Raw genomic sequence first — 19,903 nt, 5'->3', positions numbered from 1 at the left:
CCTTCTGCTTACCTGCCAGATCCGTCTCATACCCTTTTTACCCCTCTGATTTCCTCTTAAGAATATGCTTAATCTTTTTATGGTTATCAAGTGATTTGCTTGATCCTGACCTTCTAAAACCAATGTATGCTTTCTTCCTTTCCTTGATCAGAGCCTCAAGATCTCACATCAGCCAAGTTCCCCTAAATTTACCAGATTTGCCCCTCATCCTGACTGTAAGCTGCTCCTGTACTTTCCTAAAAGCCACCCACTTTTCATTTGTTCCCGTCCTTTCTAACAGCCTCACCTAGTTGACCTCTGCTACTTCCTATCTAATTCCTCCAAAATTTATCCTGCTCCAGTTTAGTACCCTAACCTGTGGACCAGTCCTATGCTTTTCCACCACAATCTCAAAACTGATAGATTATGCTCACGAGAGCCAAAATGCTTGCCGGTTGCTACTTCAATTACTTGCCCTGCCTTATTCCCTAAGAGGAGGTCTAATGTTGCACTCTCTCTGTATATATATTGACTCAGGAAACTTTCCGGGACACTGTGACAGAAAATACTTGGTAAACACATCCAGGTGGATGCCTCAGGAATAGACACTGGAGTAGTGCTGGCCCAAGAAGAACCTGGAGAAGAGCGACCTGCCCTTTACCTGAGCTGAAAACTCCTCCTGGGAGTAACCAGGTATTCCACCATTGAAAAGGAGTGTCTGGTCATTAACTGGACCCTTGATGGCCTCTAGTATTACCTCCCTGGCAGGGAGTTTGACTTTTACACAGACCACAGAGCATTGGCATGGATTCAGACAATGCCAGAGTGACGAGGTGGTACCTGGAGCTCCAACCTTTCAAATTCTGTCTACAGTATAAAGCAGGGAAGAGGAGGGTACTCGGTAAACACACTCCTTACACGTGCACATTCGCTCACACACAAGCGTTTCCTAGTCATTCTGCTGTCATTCCACTGAGCGTACGTATTACAGTGTCTTCCCTGGTATATTCTCACAATGGGTCCTAAACCTACCTGATGCACTCCGATTGGCTTTATGGTGCCTTTTCCGCCAAAACCCGGCAGGATATTCAATTTCTTTAGTAACAGGTATGTGTAAAAGTGTATATGTTGTTTGTATACTGTATTGAAGGTAGATACATCTGATTATTTTGTAAATGATTGTAATTATCATATTCTAATTCATGTGTAGTCTTAAGTTAATTTTGTTGGTATTTGAAGATGGTATGTCCTGGAGTCTAACAAATGGAGCTCTTTGCCCTCAGTAGGAGAAGTGGGGGGAGGAGGGAGGGAGGGAGGGAGGGAGGGAGGGAGGGAGGGAGAGAGAGAGAGAGAGAGAGAGAGAGAGAGAGAGAGAGAGACAGACAGAGAGACAGAGAGACAGGAGTTCACACTGGCCAAGTATAAGTATGGAACAATTATTGTGTCTGGCACATATCTTTTTGTAAATATTGGCAGTTACTTTTTTCACTATTTTTGCAGATTTGATTTTGATACACCTAATAAACATGTTGCACTGAAGCGCTAGGCAATTCCCGCCATTTCTTTTTCTTTGGTCATAACCCACGTATCTAACAGATACATCTCATGAAATTCCACCTTGTCCAGGCCCTTAACGCTTTTGTGGCTCTGTCAATACCAGGGAAATTAAAATCTGCCACTAATACAACCCTGTTATTCTTGCAACTATGAGCAATTTCGCCACACACCTGCTTCTCAAGTTCCCTCTGACTACTGGGGCAAGTCTCTTACACAGCTCCATTAGAACAACCCTCCACTTGTTTCTGAGTTCTACCCATATGGCCTCACTGGATGATACAACAATCCTTGCACCCCTCCTTGCATACCTGTACCTATATCACATCTAAAGCATTTGTTCCTGGAATACTGAGCTGCCAGTCCTGCCCTTCTCTCAGCCATGTTTCTGTTATGGCTGTAGCAGTGCAGTCATTTAAAGTTTGTCTGCCTTACCTGTTAAGTGTCAAACACTGAAATAATCAGGGTCAGAATAAGGTTTAATATCACCGGCATGTCGTAAATTCAGTTTATCCGAATATTCCTTTCCCTACACTTACTGTGCATCTGGCTGTCCTGACCACTAGGATCCTGTGGGCAGTGAGGTTCCCCAGGGCTCACTATCTGGCCCTTTTTTGCAATAAATCAGAATGATTTGGATCTTTTGATAATTGGTTTTATTTCTAAATAGCTTGCTGTGTGCACATAAGTCATCTGATGTATTCTCTAGGGTTTTCATTAGAAGACTTTGCGTATGTTTTGTCCACATGATCAATGAGATACAGAGACACCAGTTTACCTGCCATTGCTCAATAAATATGAACTCTGCCTCCATTGCTTCCTTTCTTTAGTGAGCCTACTTGGGCAGACATCCAGAGACTTAAGCATCTTTATTCGATTCCTGAATTAGTATCGCCACCTGAATCACTGGGCTCGCTGAGTCTCAATGCTCATCCATGTATTAATTTCATTAGCAGATTTGGATTCAGCTAGGCTTTGTAAATGTCATTACTTCATTGTTTCATCAAAAAATTACTTCTGATGCTATGTGTCAGTATCACTCTCAAAGTTAGCCAAAGTATCAGCTTTATACCCTTCCTTTGCATGGTATCCAGGTTTTGAAAGTCTGCCTTGCTCCTGGATAATTTGTTCTGTTCCATACAATATTTAATTTATCCACTTTGTTTATCTATGCACAATACCTTTGTAGATTTAATTCTTACTAAGTTATTGTGTGCTATGTGTACTACTGTCCTTTACAGCCTGGTCCAGAGAAACGTTGTCTCATTTGGTGGTATAAATGTATAGAGTTAAATGACAATAAACCAGACATAACTTGGTAAGAAAACCTTCTGACAATATTTAAGCTGCTGTGTGATCAGATAACCATAAGGTCAAATCACTACCTCTGAATTTTATTTCTATAATTTTGGATATATCTTAATTGTTTAATCAATTACTAGTCTGCATTTTGTCAAAGATATTTAGCAGACATCAATGCCTATTCTAACTTCAGCTTTAGTTACTTCGATACCGTTCTATATATAGGGCATCCTGTAGATAAAGAAAATCCGAGCCTTTTCAATTCTGGCACCAGATGGAAGGCATGCCTGCAAAGTTCCTAGGATGCACAAAATAAATGTGGAAACATGATTTGCAGCTTCCCAGAACCCTGGCAGTCCGTGGTGCTTTTCCAAGATATTCATACACATGCAGGGGATCTCATAATATGCCCTTAAAACTTACCTTCTGAAAGCATTGGGACTTACATTTGCCATTCAGGGTCTTTCGAACTTTTATTGTTCTCTGTTCACTTGCTTGTATGCCCTGTGGACACAATCAAATTCACACTTTTTCACTGGCACTGGAAGTCTCACCAATAGCTTGCCATGTATTTCTGACGAGGTCAAACACTGGGAAGTGGCTTGAGATTGAGTTGGGTGAGGAAATTACAGGTGGAAGAAAATCTCACTCAATGGATCAGCTTTGTTATCTGCATAGCACAACGGGTGTTTTATGCAAGTAAATTCTGTATTTGTTTTCCAGAAGTTACATATCCACATTTTGGCATTGAAATATCAAGCGTTAATGAAGGAATGTGTAATAATTGTTACGAAATCTTCATATGAGTGAAATTGCTCAGTTGTGTTAACTGATGGGGATATTAAAGGAAAAGAACTCATGACCATCTCTGGCTACCAGCTGTTAGAAAGACACATAAATTATGCAGGGAATGAACAGGCAGGCACAGGCAGAAGCCATTCAATGTAATTTAGCATCATGTTTGGCACAGACATCGTGGGTCAAAAGGCCTGTTCCAGTTCTATGTTCTATGGGTAAGCACAACCACTAGCTTATCAAAGCATGATAAATGTCAAAAGCTGATATCATTAAGGGTAACATCACCAGGCACTTGGTTGGCATTACACAACCACTACAAGTGCCATAATTAGGCTTTACGATCCAGGCTAAATAGAAACATAGAAAATAGATGCAGGAGTAGGCCATTTGGCCCTTTGAGCCTGCACCGCCATTTATTATGATCATGGCTGATCATCCAACTCAGAACCCCGCCCCAGCCTTCCCTCCATACCCCCTGACCCCTGTAGCCACAAGGGCCATATCTAACTCCCTCTTAAACATAGCCAATGAACTGGCCTCAACAGTTTGCTGTGGCAGAGAATTCCACAGTTTCACCACTCTGTGTGTGAAGAAGTTTTTCCTAATCTCTGTCCTAAAAGGCTTCCCCTCTATCCTCAAACTGTGACCCCTCGTTCTGGACTTCCCCAACATCGGGAACAATCTTCCTGCATCTAGCCTGTCCAATCCCTTTAGGATCTTATACGTTTCAATCAGATCCCCCCTCAATCTTCTAAATTCCAACGAGTACAAGCCCAGTTCATCCAGTCTTTCTTCATATGAAAGTCCTGCCATCCCAGGAATCAATCTGGTGAACCTTCTTTGTACTCCCTCTATGGCAAAGATGTCTTTCCTCAGATTAGGGGACCAAAACTGCACACAATACTCCAGGTGTGGTCTCACCAAGGCCTTGTACAACTGCAGTAGTACCTCCCTGCTCCTGTACTCGAATCCTCTCGCTATAAATGCCAGCATACCATTCGCCTTTTTCACCGCCTGCTGTATCTGCATGCCCACTTTCAATGACTGGTGTATAATGACACCCAGGTCTCATTGCACCTCCCCTTTTCCTAATCGGCCACCATTCAGATAATAATCTGTTTTCCTATTTTTGCCACCAAAGTGGATAACTTCACATTTATCCACATTAAATTGCATCTGCCCTGAGTTTTCCCACTCACCCAACCTATCCAAGTCACCCTGCATCCTCTTAGCATCCTCCTCACTGCTAACACTGCCGCCCAGCTTCGTGTCATCCGCAAACTTGGAGATGCTGCATTTAATTCCCTCATCCAAGTCATTAATATATATTGTAAACAACTGGGGTCCCAGCACTGAGCCTTGCGGTACCCCACTAGTCACCGCCTGCCATTCTGAAAAGGTCCCGTTTATTCCCACTCATTGCTTCCTGTCTGCTAACCAATTCTCCACCCACACCAATACCTTACCCCCAATACCGTGTGCTTTAAGTTTGCACACTAATCTCCTGTGTGGGACCTTGTCAAAAGCCTTTTGAAAATCCAAATATACCACATCCACTGGTTCTCCCCTATCCACTCTACTAGTTACATCCTCAAAAAATTCTATGAGATTCGTCAGACATGATTTTCCTTTCACAAATCCATGCTGACTTTGTCCGATCATTTCTCCGCTTTCCAAATGTGCTGTTATCACATCCTTGATAACTGACTCCAGCAGTTTCCCCACCACCGACGTTAGGCTAACCGGTCTATAATTCCTCCGGTTTCTCTCTCCCTCCTTTTTTAAAAATTGGGGTTACATTAGCCACCCTCCAATCCTCAGGAACTAGTCCAGAATCTAACGAGTTTTGAAAAATTATCACTAATGCATCCACTATTTCTTGGGCTACTTCTTTAAGCACTCTAGGATGCAGACCATCTGGCCCTGGGGATTTATCTGCCTTCAATCCCTTCAATTTACCTAACACCACTTCCCTACTAACATGTATTTCACTCAGTTCCTCCATCTCACTGGACCCTCTGTCCCTTACTATTTCTGGAAGATTATTTATGTCCTCCTTAGTGAAGACAGAACCAAAGTAATTATTCAATTGGTCTGCCATGTCCTTGCTCCCCATAATCAATTCACCTGTTTCTGTCTGCAGGGGACCTACATTTGTCTTTATCAGTCTTTTCCTTTTTACATATCTATAAAAGCTTTTACAGTCCGTTTTTATGTTCTCTGCCAGTTTTCTCTCATAATCTTTTTTCCCCTTCCTAATTAAGCCCTTTGTCCTCCTCTGCTGAACTCTGAATTTCTCCCAGTCCTCAGGTGAGCCACTTTCTCTGGCTAATTTGTATGCTACTTCTTTGGAATTGATACTATCCCTAATTTCTCTTGTCAGCCACAGGTGCACTACCTTCCTTGATTTATTCTTTTGCCAAACTGGGATGAACAATTGTTGTAGTTCATCCACGCAACCTATAAATGCTTGCCATTGCATATCCACCGTCAATCCTTTAAGTGTCATTTGCCAGTCTATCTTAGCTAATTCACGTCTCATACCTTCAAAGTTACCCCTCTTTAAGTTCAGAACCTTTGTTTCTGAATTAACTATGTCACTCTCCATATTAATGAAGAATTCCACCATATTATGGTCACTCTTACCCAAGGGGCCTCTCACGACAAGATCGCTAATTAACCCTTCCTCATTGCTCAAAACCCAGTCCAGAATAACCTGCTCTCTAGTTGGTTCCTCGACATGTTGGTTCAAAAAACCATCCCGCATACATTCCAAGAAATCCTCTTCCTCAGCACCTTTACCAATTTGGTTCACCCAGTCTACATGTAGATTGAAGCCACCCATTATAACTGCTGTTCCTTTATTGCACAAATAGGTACATTGGTAGCTTTTACTACAGTATGTAACAGCAATTTCCAAATTATAAATGCATCGAGAAAAAAACCATGGAGCAACATTAGAATATCAATGCCACTGGTATAGTCTCCGCAAGTTTATTTTCCTTTCACACACGCACATTAATTTACATATTTCACAGACAACACAAAATAGCTGGTCTACTGTACAGTTTAAATTCCAACGAGAGAGGTAAAATATATTGTGCACATACATAACTTAGAGATTTAGGTAACAAGGTAATTTTATTGTTTATGTTTATATAAAGGAATACAACATTGACCAAATAGCTGTTTTCAGTAGGTCTATATGGCACCATCTCACTAAGCTTTCACAGGCAGTATTATTCTGGTCAAACAGGTGTTGCAGGGGTAAGAGAGTCAGAGTTTTATTTAATGGTAATCATGGTAACCACATTTCTAATAACAACTGCAAGCTTAAAACAATACTTTGAAGAAAGGCAGAAGTAGATTTTGTCAATTATACAGAAATAAGTCAGTTGTATTTCATTTCAAGTTTGTCTATCAGAAAGGCCTCAGTAAATAGTAGCCTTTTATCTTCAGTCTGCACAATATCTGTTAACCTTTGATGGAGACACGAAAGACTTCAAATACCAGAACCTGGAGCACAAAACAAACTGCTGGAAGAACTCGAGGTTCTGCAGATGCTGGAGATCTGAGCAACAACAATGGTGGGTAACAAACAGTCGACGTTTCAGGTCAGGCCCAATTCATTAACTGTTTATTCCCCTTCATAGTGATGCCTGATTTGCTGAGCTCCTCCAACGTTTTGTGTGCATTGGTGGAAGAACTCAGCAGGTTAAGCAGCATCTGTTGAGACAAAGGCATGGTCTATATCTCAGGATGTAGTGTCTCCCCCCAAAACATGGACCATCACTTTGCCTCTGTGGATGTTGCTCAAACCAGTGAGTTCTTCAACCATTTGTTTTTTCCATCTGTGAACCTTTATTTTGTAAACTATATTCAAGTGGACAATTCCCATTACGTCTTGATCATGACGTGCACCATATTTCAACTGCAGAATCAGTTCATACATATGGTGCAGACTTCCTATTCAACAGTCCAAATAAACATAAACAATTTTATGTAAAACAAGGTGAACTGTTTGCATAAAAGAAGATTTTTTTTTATTGGGTACCCAACGTATAGTGTCAGCATTATCGCATATCAGATAGTAATGTGGCTGAATTTCATCCTCAGAAAATTCACCACATTTTGTTGATTGTATTTGTTGACCTTTCAATTTGAGGTTGCCAATTAGTGTTAGAATTGAACTGTCCACCCATTAGAAACTAGGTTAATGTGGCCAGAACTTACTTCATATGGATGCTTAAAGTCAGGAAGTAAGAATATCATTAGTAACTCATTAATATTGGCTAGATTTCATCTCAGGTCCCAGCAATGAATTCTATTATTTACCTAGTCCTGGAAAATAAAAAAGTGAATTACCACTGTACAACATACTCATTCCTTATTGTTAGTCAAGAACATAATTAAGAAACAATGCTTAAAAGTTTTATCAATGAGACCATTCTCACACAATCAAACATACATGCAATAGTCAAGTGAAGAGTTTTACATTTATACACAGATAAAATTTCCCAGTCATTCCAGCAAAAAGTGGTTTCTGAGAGTGTCACAGAAATTCAGTAACTTCAGTACAAATACCATTTTAAAAACTGATTTACATTATGCCCACGTACAATTACATAAGACCCACAAATGTCTCTGAGAATTCGCAAATCACACACCATGCTAGCAGATATTGGCTCTAATGTATTACTACCAGGGCTTGAACTGGCATCGATTTTAAGCAAAATATTCAATTTCTGGAGGTACTGAACAGTTATGAAATAAAATCCCAGTGTTGTGACTCTTATGAAGAAAAACACTTCAATCCTGAAAGAAAGTGCATGCAGAGAATCTTGTACAAGCTTCAAAGAGAATATAAAATATTCAAAGCACTACTTCAAGGCTGTATGATGTTTGAATGCAGGTTCTAACTGTTTGAAAATATTCAATGTATGAGGTGCGTAGTGGAGGTAAATCTAGAGTTATTTGAGAGGCATTCACACATAACAATAGGTAAGACCAAACATTTCTGTAGGTTAATTCTCTAAGGTTCGTTGAATGGATTTAACTACATACAGTATGTGGAAAGTACTACTACTAAGTAAATATTTAGCCAACTATTCTATTTGAAGCAAGTTCATTGTAACCTACCACTACAGACATCAAGAAAGGATATTGCAAGATTTTCAAGTTCTTCAGTTCTTATTTACCAGAACTGTGGAACCAGCCTAAATTCATCTTACAGTCTATAGAAAAAAAAATTAGAACAATGTTTTAGAAAAGTAGGCAAAAATTTATGCCCAGTGTTTCCTGACCAACAGTAGTTTGCAAATAGCTAGAAAACTGACTAGGCAAGTAAAAAACAAAAGTTGTTCTGAACATGTGTTTACTTCAAGCCCTGTTGCATACAATCTTGCGCAGTTATCTGCATTGAATTAGAAATGCACTATATATTCTGAAATATTGCACTTAGTGGCCTATTGTCCCTCAATACAGAGGCTACACAAAAGTATAAAACGCAAATTACTTCAGCACCGATGCATCATTTTACATTTGCTCCATTCAGGTAAAAAATTCAGACATCAGAAAGGTAACTCTAACTACATTTAATATTACACATTCACAATACATTATTTATTTGCACAAAATACTTACCATTTTGATTTGCTTTACTTCTGTAGTTTAAAATCTGGCAGAACACTCCTCTGAGTTTCTGAGTGACTTTGAAATTGTCAGATGAGCATCCAAATCTAATGAAAGACTATGCAAGTTCTCAGTGGAAATAATTTTTACGATTGCGAGGGACTTGAAATTTTATGGTGCTTTACATTCAATCTTCTCTCAATGCCAGTGTATCACAATTATAACTGAGGGTTCAACAGATTGCCCTAGATTAGAAAGTACGATCAGAAATGCTAAGATTACAATGCAGCTTCCCGGTGCAGAATTAGGGAGCGAGTAAGGATAAAAATGGGCAGGAGTGCCAGTGGGTCTGTGGAGAGCCAGTGACTACCTTTTATTAATGCAGTGATACATTCTAGACAGGTGTACCTGCATGGACGTTGGAAATGCACTGGGGGTCAGATACATGAGCATATGACCGACATATTCAGTTCTGATTTCTACAATGCCCTGTAAGTTGTTGAACAGGGCTATTTGATACACTGTGTATCTGGTCCCTCAGCTTTATGCCAGCCACATTTGGTACAGCTTCCACTTCCACAGTCATTCCAACGGGGGTGTTGGTCTTATAATTAAGAAGTAAGTTTAGGTTTTTTCTCTCTTTATTATTTACTTCAATTTGCATTCATGTTTTTAACTAATAAAGAGTAATTTGGATTCAGAATTGGCTTGCCTGCAGAAGGCAGAGGGTGGTGGTGGAGGGAGTACATTCAGATTGGAGGATTGTGACTAGTGGTGTCCCACAAGGATCTGTTCTGGGACCTCTACTTTTCGTGATTTTTATTAACGACCTGGATGTGGGGGTAGAAGGGTGGGTTGGCAAGTTTGCAGACGACACAAATGTTGGTGGTGTTGTAGATAGTGTAGAGGATTGTCAAAGATTGCAGAGGGACATTGATAGGATGCAGAAGTGGGCTGAGAAGTGGCAGATGGAGTTCAACCCGCGGAAGTGTGAGGTGGTACACTTTGGAAGGACAAACTCCAAGGCAGAGTACAAAGTAAATGGCAGGATACTTGGTAGTGTGGAGGAGCAGAGGGATCTCGGGGTACATGTCCACAGATCCCTGAAAGTTACCTCACAGATGGATAGGGTAGTTAAGAAAGCTTATGGGGTGTTAGTTTTCATAAGTCGAGGGATAGAGTTTAAGAGTCGCGATGTAAGGATGCAGCTCTATAAAACTCTGGTTAGGCCACACTCGGAGTACTGTGTCCAGTTCTGGTCACCTCACTATAGGAAGGATGTGGAAGCATTGGAAAGGGTACAGAGGAGATTTACCAGGATGCTGCCTGGTTTAGAAAGCATGCATTATGATCAGAGATTAAGGGAGCTAGGGGTTTACTCTTTGGAGAGAAGGAGGATGAGAGGAGACATGATAGAGGTGTACAAGATAAAAGAGGAATAGATAGAGTGGATAGCCAGCGCCTCTTCCCCAGGGCACCACCGCTCAATACAAGAGGACATGGCTTTAAGGTAAGGGGTGGGAAGTTCAAGGGGGATATTAGAGGAAGGTTTTTTACTCAGAGAGTGGTTGGTGCGTGGAATGCACTGCCTGAGTCAGTGGTGGAGGCAGATACACTTGTGAAGTTTAAGAGACTACTAGACAGGTATATGGAGGAATCTAAGGTGGGGGCTTATATGGGAGGCAGGGTTTGAGGGTCGGCACAACATAGTGGGCCGAAGGGCCTGTACTGTGCTGTACTATTCTATGTCCTATGTTCTATGTAATTTCATGAGTTTCAAATTAATTTAACATTATACAGTTTTTATCAGCTTTCCTAACATTTCTGATGTTGACACATGCTCTGGGATCAACCTGCCCTCCTGAACCAACGATGGCTGATAGTATTGCACATAATTAGTATGAGTGGTCATTGAAGAATTATTTCCACTACGTTTTCCAAGGGCAATAAATGACACACACAAAGATTAAATAAAAACTGCTGACAATTTTCACGGTATCTCGCAGGACAGGGAAATTAGAGACGCTCTATGATAGGTAACATTTAACGACAGAGGGCTAGGCTCTGCTCTCCAGTAATTTATGAAGAAATCAATTTTAATATGCAAGTTGTCCCGGTAATTTAACAGTTAGTGTGAACAAGTGGAATTATGGTTCCACCTTCCTGAAAGTCAAGTGATGAGAAGTGGATTTTCTTCTTGAGTATCAGAGCAGGGCATCACTCTACAACTGAAGTGGCATTTACTTTTGTTGGCACGCGTCAACTGATTATTCACACCATCATTGACCTACAGTATGTCAAGTGATGTGAGATCTGAGATTGCTGACTTCTGTGCTGAAAACATATTTACAAATACACATTACTCATCACAGAACTCTTGTTAATTGGAATTGCTGCCTTAAATGGCACATGAATACTTAACTACTAGACAAGGCATACATATTCAAGCCATCCAACTGTTAACTCAGTAATTTAAATGCATTCACTTCCATTGCTGAATTCAATTTTGTGCAGACTGAGGATAGGCTTTTTATCTTCAATTTATCATCCAGAGAATACTTGAAAGGCCACATAAATCTAGTAAACAGGGAGCTCCTTTTTTATGGATGTAGTATACTAAGCCTAGGAATCTTCTGTTCCTAGAAACCCACTGTTCCTGTAACAGTCACACAAATCTTGAATCTACAGTAAAATGCAGAAACAATTACCAATATAATTAAAGGTTGACTAAGTGGCAGTATTAATGCAAGAGATCTTGGGAAACAGTACTGAGCACAGACTAGCAAAAAATAAATATAGATTGGTTTGTTTAATATCATATAGAGGCCAACAGTTACATTTTCATGTACTAATAACTAAGGACTATTTTTTGCGATATAGACACAATTTGATTGCCTCCATATATCTATGGACAAGTCACTAACAACCGCAGTTCTGTTGCTGTGGGGGAGGGTTCTCTGTGAGTTTTGTGTTTTGTTTTCCTGCAGTAACAGTAGGATCTGTCTCCAAGCTCTCCAGCATCTTCTCACAGATGATGTCAACAAGACGCTCAAATGTCTGCTTGACGTTGATGTTATCCTTGGCACTGGTTTCAAAAAATTCAAAGCCTTGCAGAAAGAAGAAGAAAATCAGTTTCTTGAAAAGAAGTTAAGCACAAAACCAGAAATGACAGGCTATACTCAACATCTCCTGCTTTTTTTTTGTCTGTTATTGCAGACTCTAGGCTGAACAATTACCAGGGAGCAAGAAAGTGTCATCTAGAATAACTGGATTTTTACATTTTGGAAAATGACTGATCTTGGCTTAAAAACTCTCAGAGGGACCATTTTTGAGAAATATTTCTCACTGTATTGAAACTAACCAATTCATTGTTCTTGGGAAGGACTATTTTCCACTTCCTCACCCTAGTTACCACCTGTGCTCCTGACCGTAACAGGGACTCTTGCAGTACATGGGAGCTGAGTTGGGGAAAGTAGATTACACTGCAGGCCTAGCATATGCTGGAGTGATCGTGAGGATCAAGCGGTATCCAACATGATCCAGTCTATCATATCTCACTCTCTGCTTGTGACCAATACAATGCTGTTGTTATTGCTCCAAAGCTCTTTTTAAACTAGTGCTAGCAAGCTACTTTCCTAGAGTCATACAGTCATAGAAAAGTACAGCACAGAAACAGGCCGTTTGGCCCAGCTAGTCTGTGTCGAAACATTTAAACTGCCTACTCCTATTGACCTGCACCCAGTCTACAGCCCTCCACACCCCTGCCATCCACATACCTATCCAAACTTCTCTTAAAAGTTGAAATCGAGTTTGCATGCACCACATGCATTGGCAACCCTCCACATTCTCATGACCCTCTAAAGTTTCCTTTCATGTTCCCCTTAAACTTTTCACCTTTCACCCTTAACCCATGATCTCCAGTTGTAGTCCCAACTCAACCTCAGTGGAAAAAGTCTGCTTGCATATACCCTATCTATACCATTCATAAAATTGTATACCTCTATCAAATTTCCCCTCAATCTTCTACATTCTAAGGAATAAAGTTCTATCCTGTTCAGTCTTTCCTTATAACTCAGGTCCTCTAGTCTCAGCAACATCTTGGTAAATTTTCTCAGTACTCCTTCAACCTTATTTACATCTTTCCTGTAGGTAGGTGACCAAAACTGCACACAATACTGCAAATTAGTCCTCACCAATGTCTTATACAACTTCAACATAACATCACATCTCCTGTACTCAATACTTTGATTTCTGAAGGCCAATGTGCCAAAAGCTTTCTTTACGACCCTATCTACCTGTGACGTCACTTTCTTTTTTTTTAATTTTATTTTTATTTGGATAAGGAGTTCACAATTATCATGTACTTTTTTCACACATATAACCTTTTCCATTTTTTTATATGTATAAAACTACAATTATTTATACATTCTTAAGTACACATTGAGATGATATAAAAGGAAAATAAACATTTAAATAGATAATTATGTACTGTCGTAAATCTAACCTATTAGGCTAAGTAATGAAATTAGTTGTTAAGAAAAATGGTAATAATAGTTTCCATACAACCCTTCCGGACCATTTCCACTGGTCCAAAATGTTGCATACAAGCCTATATACCAACCATTGTAGGTGTTTATATCCCAATTTGTTCGTGCTTGTTCCTGCCCGCAGACATAATTATCCAATCCCTATGTACTTATTTACTTAATTTTTTCATTTTTTTTTATCCCTTTCCCAAATCTTTCCCTTTACTTGTGTTAATTCTCTATTTTCCAAAAAAAACAACAAACATTTAGACTAGGGGTGCTTACGTTAGCAATATTACTGTGTTGATGAGAAGAGCAATATAAATCATTAGGAGAGTCATCTAAAGTCTGCTCGCATTGGGGTTATATATTCAATCCATTTATTCCAGATTTGATAAAATGTTTCTTTTTGAGTTCTCAGGGAGTAAGTCAACTTTTCCATTTTAAATATTTCCAAGATAATTTCGTACCAATCTTCTAATGTAGGTGGTATTGGATTTAGCCATTTTCTAGTGATTGATTTCTTACTTGCCGCTAAGAGGGCCTGCAGCAACTTTATATCTTCCTTCTGTTCAAGGAACAATACATGCCCCAAATAGAGCGTCTCAAAGTTCAGAGGTATCTGAGACCTAAGTACCTTAACTAATGTTCTATGAATACCTTCCCAATATAGACTTAATTTAGGGCAATCCCAGAAAATATGAAAATGATTTGCCTCCTTGGAGCCGCACCTTCTCCAACACATCACATTTGTATCTTTATATTTTTCCTGATATGGGGTCTTGAAGTATCTTATAATGTTTTTCCAACAATGTTCTCTCCAAGTCAAAGAATTAGTCGAGGACCATTGAAAGCTGCAGATTTTCCCCCAAGCCTCCTCTGAAAGTACCAACCCCGCTTCTTTCTCCCACTTCTCTTTAATATACAGTGTATTTACATTTTTAGCATGGGAGAGTGCATTATATAGGCGAGAAACTGATTTACTAGGTATTGAACTGCAAGCCGAATTCAGAATCTTGAAAAATTCTAATTCTACTGTTGATAGGTCTGTATATCTACAACTCTGGTTAACATAGTTTCGTATTTGAAGGTACCTAAAAAAGTCATTATGTTCTAGGCCATGTTTGTCCTGCAGGATTTGGAAACTTTGTAATACTCTTTTATCTATAAATGAGAGGTAGGTTGTAAGACCTTTCTTTATTCATAGCTCAAATCTTTTATCTCCTCTGTTGGGAAAGAATTCGGTATCATATGCACACCATCTAAAGAGTTTTAGCATGTTATTAATTCCACATGAATTAACCACCTTCTGCCATACTTTTAATGTAAGATTTATCCAAGCATTATTAAATTTTTCCAACTGGGCCATCAATCCTTTGTCAGCTATTGAGGCCTGAAGAGGAAAACTGTCAACTAATCCAAATTCTATTTCCTTCCATCTAGCCTTATATTCCCTATTACACCAATATAACAGAGGGGTTATCTGTGAGGCATAAAAATAATTTCTCAGGCAAGGAAGAACCATACCTCCTCTTTCCTTCCCTAACTGTAAGGTATTATATCGAATTCTAGGTTTCCTTCCTTGCCAAATGAAGCGGGAAATCCATTTGTCCCATTCCCTGAATTGATTATCATCCACCTCCACTGGTAAAGTACGGAAAGGATATAATAACCGAGGAAGAATATTCATTTTTATAGTATTTATCCTTGAATTTAAACTTAAAAAGGGGATAAGATTCCATCTATGCATATCTGCTTTTATCTCTGAGATTAATGGCCCATAATTTACCTGTGACAGTGTTGAAAGATCCTTCGGCAGGGTTATTCCTAAATATTTTAATGATTTAGCTTCCCACTTAAGATCGTATGTATCCTGCAATTTTTTGGATGGTGTATAATTTAGGGACATAACCTGCGTTTTCTTTACATTTATTTTATAACCTGATATTTTCCCAAAGTCATCCAACAGTGACGTCACTTTCAATGAATTGTGGACCTGTATTCCCAGATACCTTTGTTCTGCCACGCTCCTCAATACCCAACCGTTCACTGCGCAAGACCAACCGGTCCAGTGCAGCACCTCGCACTGTCAGCATTAAATTCCACCTGCCATTTTTCAGCCCATTTTTCCAGCTGGTCCAAATCCCACAGCAGGCTCTAATTGTCTTCCTTGCTGTCCACTACACCCCCAGTCTTGGTGTCACCTTCAAATTTGCTGATCTTGCACACTACTCCTTCAGTCTGAGTAAACCTCATTGGTGAAGATCACAGCCCAAGAAACAGGATTAAGGTTAAGCATGATGGAGTGCGGTAAGTAGGAAGTGCACCGAAGTGCTTACCTTAACTGCCTTCCTGAAGAATTCCAGATACCAAGAAGGGTAGTGCACATCACCCAATGCCACTTCCCTCCAAAAAGTGTGCATCACAGTTTATAGGGGTTTCCTAGGAGACTTCAAGGAGAATGCCCACTCACTCTGTATTTTAGTTAGCAGACCATCCAAATTTAGTTTAGAAACATTTATCTTCTTTGCAGTTCTGACCCCTGCCTTTGTGCTACATTGTCCTTCAAAGCAGTAGGAGTCTTGGTAACCCTCCGTCCCAAGTCTCTGCATAGGGACCTTTCCACATAGTTCCCTAGTTGTCCTGTTTCTTGTATTCCATCCTCTGGCATAACCATGCCCCTGAGTAAGTGGTTTGCGTTGTCTGCCTGTCTTGACTAATCTGATGCCTGTTATTTGTATGGTCTTTACAATGACTGAAATTCCTCAAATGATTGTTTGTTAAAGCTGCACATTTAATTTTACTCTAGAATTTTTTAGGCCTGCTTAGTGTTGATTTAAAAAGAGGAATTGATTATTTATTAAATAAGTTTCCAAGAGAATGGTTGTGTAAATGATTAAGATTGGGGTTCAATTCAGCCACTGTCTGAAATGACTTTGTATGTTCTCCCCGTGACCGTGTAGGTTTCCACCGGGTGCTCTGGTTTCCTCCCAAAAACAGAAGGGCTAGAATTATTAAGTTGTGGGCATGTAACGTTGGTGCTAGAAGCGTGCCAACACTTGTGGGTTGCCCCCAACACATCCTCAGATTGAGTTGATCGTTGAAGCAAATGACACATTTCACAGTATGTTTTTATGTACACATGACAAATAAAGCTAATTTTTACCTTTAATTATAACTGATATTTTCATCTTGGTGTGTAATGTTCACAATATCCAAATTGACTGCTTAAGTTTCAAACATTTTGAAAGAAATGAGGATCACGTTTCTGGTGGATCCATGCTCGTGGCGGTCAGTATTTAGCCCCCAGCACGGCGCCATATCTAACTGAAGGGGACAGGCGCAATGCAGTTGGAGTATTATACTCAGTTTTGGTCATCTGGCTAAAGGCAAGAAGCCATCAAGCTGGGAAGCGCACAGTGAAGACTTACACGGATGTTGCCACTGAGTTATGAAGAGAGGGGGTTGAGTGGGCTGAGACTTTATTTACTGTGAAGTATGAGAATGGGGGGGGGAATGATCTTATAGAGATATATATAAAATCATGAGGGGCAAGGATAGGATGAATGCACCCGGTCGTTGCCCACGGTTAGTCAATCAAGAAACTTGAGGACATAGGTTTTGGGTGAGAGGGGAAAGATTTAATAGGAACCTTAAGGTCAACCTTTTCTACCAGAGGATGTCCAGTATATGGAATGAGATATCAGAGAAATGGTTGAAGAAGAGTACATTAACAACATTTAAAAGGCACTTGGACAGGTACATGGAGAGGAAAGGTTTAAAAGGACATGGGTCAAAGGACTGGCTTCGATGGGAATCTTGGTTGGCATGGACCAGATGAGCCAAAAGTCCTGTTTCCATGCTGTATGACTTAATAAATCAGAAAAGTGAAAGGAAGTGATGTTGGAAAGCTGAAATAAAAACAGAAAATAACAGAAAATCTCAATGGGCCAGCCAGTGTCTGTGAAATGAGAAGCAGAGTTAAAATTTCAGATGGATGACCATTCATTAGAAAAGTCGTGATAAAATATCACTGTTTGATGTTAATTGTTAGTGGTTCCAACATTTGCTTTTGATTTTACTGCAGTATTAGTCATCCACACAGCAGTACACTGTGGGTCTACTTGAAACGGGAATCACAGGATGCCAGGAGGCTTTCTATCATTGAGACAGGTTCAAACTAAAACAACACCAAATTTCTCTTGAAGGTGGACCTCTTCTTTGGAAGGCATTTCTAGCTGTATGGATCAAGTAAGTGCCGAGTTGTGTCAGATATGGCAAAATGGATAATCGCCCAAAGTAACATAAGCACTCTTTCACTAACAGAACCAACTCTAGTGCTCGGGCACTGAAGCCATTTTTGCTGTTTATGGTCTTGAAATGATCAGATCCGTTAAAGAACAGGAAGCATTAGCCAACTAACAGAAATAATAGCATAGAGCCAGACAATGTGAGACCTGAAGGAGGAGGAGAAGACGGCGGCGCGACGCAGCGCCCACAGCCACTCCGGTGAATGATATTTGTCAAGTAGGGTACCATGCACAATTCTGATTTGATGGAGACAGACGTGAGAGTACAGAGGAACATCTGGAGAAAAGTCTGAAATGCCCGCTTCGCTGCCTCTGCTACTGTGTGGTCTGGAATCTCCGGAGGAGAAGGCCCCGAATCCTCGGCTTTGCTTGTTTTGGCAGCCGGGGCGAGGTCGAAGGCGCTCAGCAGAGGATGGTGCTTGGGAGGCAATATTGGAGGGGCTGGTTGGAGGTTCGAAGTTTTCGGACGGACGGACTCAGTGTCGGCTGTGGTCGGGTGCTTCCAATGCATCTGCAGTTGTCAGTGCCTGGAGGCTTATAGCAGGGAGTTTCTCCCTTTTGCCACCTGCTATCGGGGACTCGGGAGTCGATCGGGACTTTGAGACTTTTTTTTACCGTGCCCATGGTCTGCTCTTTATCAAATTATGGTATTGCTTTGCACTGCTGTAACTATATGTTATAATTATGTGGTTCTGTCAGTGTTAATCTTTTGTTTGTCCTGTTTTTCAGTGATATCACTCTGGAGGAACATTGTATCATTTCTTAAGGCATGTATGCATTTCTAAATGACAATAAATGAGGACTGCGTGTTCTCATATTCTAAAAAGAAGTTCATTTCTTGTGCTTTACTAATTGATCGTCCAATGTGTGGTACATTAGATTGTCAAAAATTTGGGTGCTTCGAGGGAGCATTATTTTTTCCATTTTACTGAAGAACTTCAGGTTCAAGTTCAGTTTATTGTCACTCAGCTGTACCCATGTAAACCACTAAATGAAACAACGTTCCACCGGACCAAGGCGAACAACGCAGTAAAAAAAACTCACACACATAATACATAAAGTAATATTACCACCAGTGGATCAACAGATAAGGTGCAACTACAACACAAGTTGAAAAGTAAACTGTATAACACTGCTGGCATTTCATGCATGGTGGTAGGGAGTTCAGTAGTCTTATTGTTTTGGGGAGGGGTGCATAAGCTGCTTCTTGTCCTAACAGCTCCTGTCTTAATGCTACGGTGCCTCCTGCCCAATGATGGGGGGGTGGGGGGGGGTGGGGGTCAAAGAGATTGTTGTACGGATGGGAGGGATCATTGACAATGCAAAGGGCCCTGCACATGCAGAGCTCCTGATAAATATCTCCTACAGATGACAGAGAGAGACCCTGATGATTTTCCCAGCAGTTCTCCCAATCCTTTCTCGGGATCTACATTCAGATGCCTTGCAATTCTTGCAACAGACAGTGTTGCAGCTGCTCAAGACACTCACAGTGGTGCTCCTGTAAAAACTGGTTAAAATGTAGAATGGGGACTTCACTTGCATCAATCTCCTAAGGAGCGGGAGACGCTGCTATGTTTTCTTGACCAAAGAGGTGGGGTTGAGGGACCCAGGTGAGATTGTTCCAGAAACTTGGTGCTCTTTACTCACTCCATGGAGGAGCCATGTATGTGCAGTGAGGAGTTATCTGTATTCACCTTCCTAAAATCCACAATTTCCTTTTTGTTTTTTTTCCACGTCAAGATTCAAGTTGTTGTGCTCACACCATTCTATCAGTCACTCTCGCCCTGGGGAGCGCTGGTGCTC

At 40.5% G+C, this 19,903-nt stretch overlaps 1 protein-coding gene across 2 annotated transcripts in view; it reads right to left on the bottom strand.

Moving 5' to 3' along the window:
* Nucleotides 1-6,613: 6,613 nt before the first annotated feature.
* Nucleotides 6,614-19,903, bottom strand: part of rab3c (RAB3C, member RAS oncogene family) — a 198,901-nt gene continuing 185,611 nt past the window's right edge. For both annotated transcript variants that reach the window (XM_063042962.1, XM_063042960.1), the window contains one exon: nucleotides 6,614-12,371. In XM_063042962.1, coding sequence (XP_062899032.1) covers nucleotides 12,184-12,371 — 188 coding nt within the window. In that variant the 3' untranslated portion in view covers nucleotides 6,614-12,183. The remainder of the gene's footprint in view (nucleotides 12,372-19,903) is intronic.

Source organism: Mobula hypostoma, chromosome 3 (assembly GCF_963921235.1).
Source record: "Mobula hypostoma chromosome 3, sMobHyp1.1, whole genome shotgun sequence".
Lineage (NCBI taxonomy): Eukaryota > Metazoa > Chordata > Chondrichthyes > Myliobatiformes > Myliobatidae > Mobula > Mobula hypostoma.
Note: the sequence above shows the minus strand (reverse complement) of the source record. Positions and strands in the feature narration are given on the sequence as shown.